This window comes from Sinocyclocheilus rhinocerous, unplaced genomic scaffold, assembly GCF_001515625.1.
Source record: "Sinocyclocheilus rhinocerous isolate Xijiao unplaced genomic scaffold, SAMN03320098_v1.1 scaffold5141, whole genome shotgun sequence".
Lineage (NCBI taxonomy): Eukaryota > Metazoa > Chordata > Actinopteri > Cypriniformes > Cyprinidae > Sinocyclocheilus > Sinocyclocheilus rhinocerous.
In genome coordinates this window covers 121924-123753 of record NW_015660493.1, presented here as the reverse complement: position 1 = coordinate 123753, position 1830 = coordinate 121924, and the positions used below count along the sequence as shown (strand labels likewise).

General features: G+C 35.8%; 1 protein-coding gene across 1 annotated transcript in view; it reads right to left on the bottom strand.

Annotated features, from left to right (window-relative positions):
* Positions 1-1092: 1092 nt before the first annotated feature.
* The window catches only part of LOC107724991 (E3 ubiquitin-protein ligase UBR5-like), a 77047-nt gene continuing 76309 nt past the window's right edge, over positions 1093-1830 (bottom strand). Inside the window, exon 56 of the mRNA XM_016534106.1 lies at positions 1093-1275. Coding sequence (XP_016389592.1) covers positions 1160-1275 — 116 coding nt within the window. The 3' untranslated portion in view covers positions 1093-1159. The remainder of the gene's footprint in view (positions 1276-1830) is intronic.

Below are 1830 nucleotides of genomic sequence, written 5' to 3'. Positions count from 1 at the left end.
GCTTATAAGCGCCTGCGCTAGTAAAACACTAAAAAATAAATGCTCAGCAATGCTTACCAGAATTGTTTTATCGAAATGAGTCCATACATCCATCTCTTGGTAAATAATCCATTGTTTGCATCCAAACCGCATCCAAACGTGACTAATAAACAGACGACTACGGCAATATACGGTTTATCTGAGTTCTTATTATTATAATTTTCATTAAAATAAAGTATATTTATAATGTAATGCCTTTATCACTGCTTAGATACTATGAAATATGTTGCGTGCCTTATTCGGTGTAAGAAGCCATCATCTCACAGAAGGATTTATTTCAAACACTCGACTGATGTTATGAAGTGAGTTTGGAGTAAAAACATGTTATTAAATGTGGTATTTTCACATGCTTTCAGGTGGAGCAGCATTTACTACACAGAGCCGTAGTTCACTGAGAAGCTACGCAAACAGCTGTCATTATTGCGACCGATTTTTCCGATTTCATAATCGAGCGATTATATCGTCTGCGATTTTTCTTGCGTAGCTTGTCAAAGAACTACGGCTCTGTGTAGTAAATGCTGCTCGATCTGAAAGCAGGCGATGAAGATTTACTACTAATCACAGAACCGGCTTTACTGACAAGACACGCATGACAATTGCATTCGATTAATCGTGCAGCCCTAGGTTTACATGAATTCATATCAAGTAGGGCTGGGACAATAAATCGATGTATTCATGGATTTTTGGAATGCATCACGATTCTCTCTGGAATCGATTCTGAGCTTAGTTTTTAACAGCAGATGGCGCTCTAGGCTAGTTTTTAATCGCACACTCAAAAGCTCACGAAGAAGTCATGTAAGTGGTTAAATGTACGTGCACCTTGGCTTTTATGCTTTTATGAGTGAGATTAATGTAAACACAGCCCACTATGAACACCCTTGTAATTCAGTTCAACCTTTTCGAATTTTATGAATGATTATTTTGCGTTCAAGTGGTGTGTGTAAGGAACTGGAAGTAAGCAGAGTACGACTGTTTCTAAAGCATGCATTGCCATCTGCTGTTCAAAACTAAGCTCAGAATCGATTCAAGAGAGAATCACAATGCATTCCAATAATCTCAGAATCGATGCAGAACAATTGCTCGATTCACGATGCATCGATTTATTGTCCCAGCCCTAATATTAAGTAGAGGAAAAAGGAGACGTTTTTACCAGGTCCTGGCGCTCTGTCATGCTCATCTTCTCAACGATGGACCAGAACCAGCGCTTGAACTGCAGCAGCTTCTCTGCATTCTCACCTGGACGATCAAAACCACACGATTACCAATGAAGAACAACATACAAACTGCTCATTCTTCAGTTACGAACATTTGAACAACTGGGCTGGATTTATTTCATTCCATATAAGCAGAAAAAGTCATTGCATAATATCATTAAAAACAACAGGATATTCCAATAAAATATGTTTGTAGTCAATGGTGTCTTACAAAAACTCCAAATTATACACTATAACTATCTATGAATAATGAATATCAATGAACTATGAATAATGAAAAAAGTGCTTTATATTCAGTTGTTATGCTTCCATCTAAAGTTGCAAATTAAACTGGAATATCACATTAAAGATTTGCAATTAAAGCTCTGTTTGCATCCCATGTGTTGAATACTTATTTTAGTATCACTGAGATCAGGGTTTCTGCAGACTTGAACAAGTTAAATTTAAGACTTTTTAAGACCTTTTTAATACCACCTTATATGAAATTTAAGACCTAAACCTGTAATGGAAATACACATTTTATTACATACATATATGTAATATTTAATGTGTATAAATTAAAAAGAAAACAAAATAT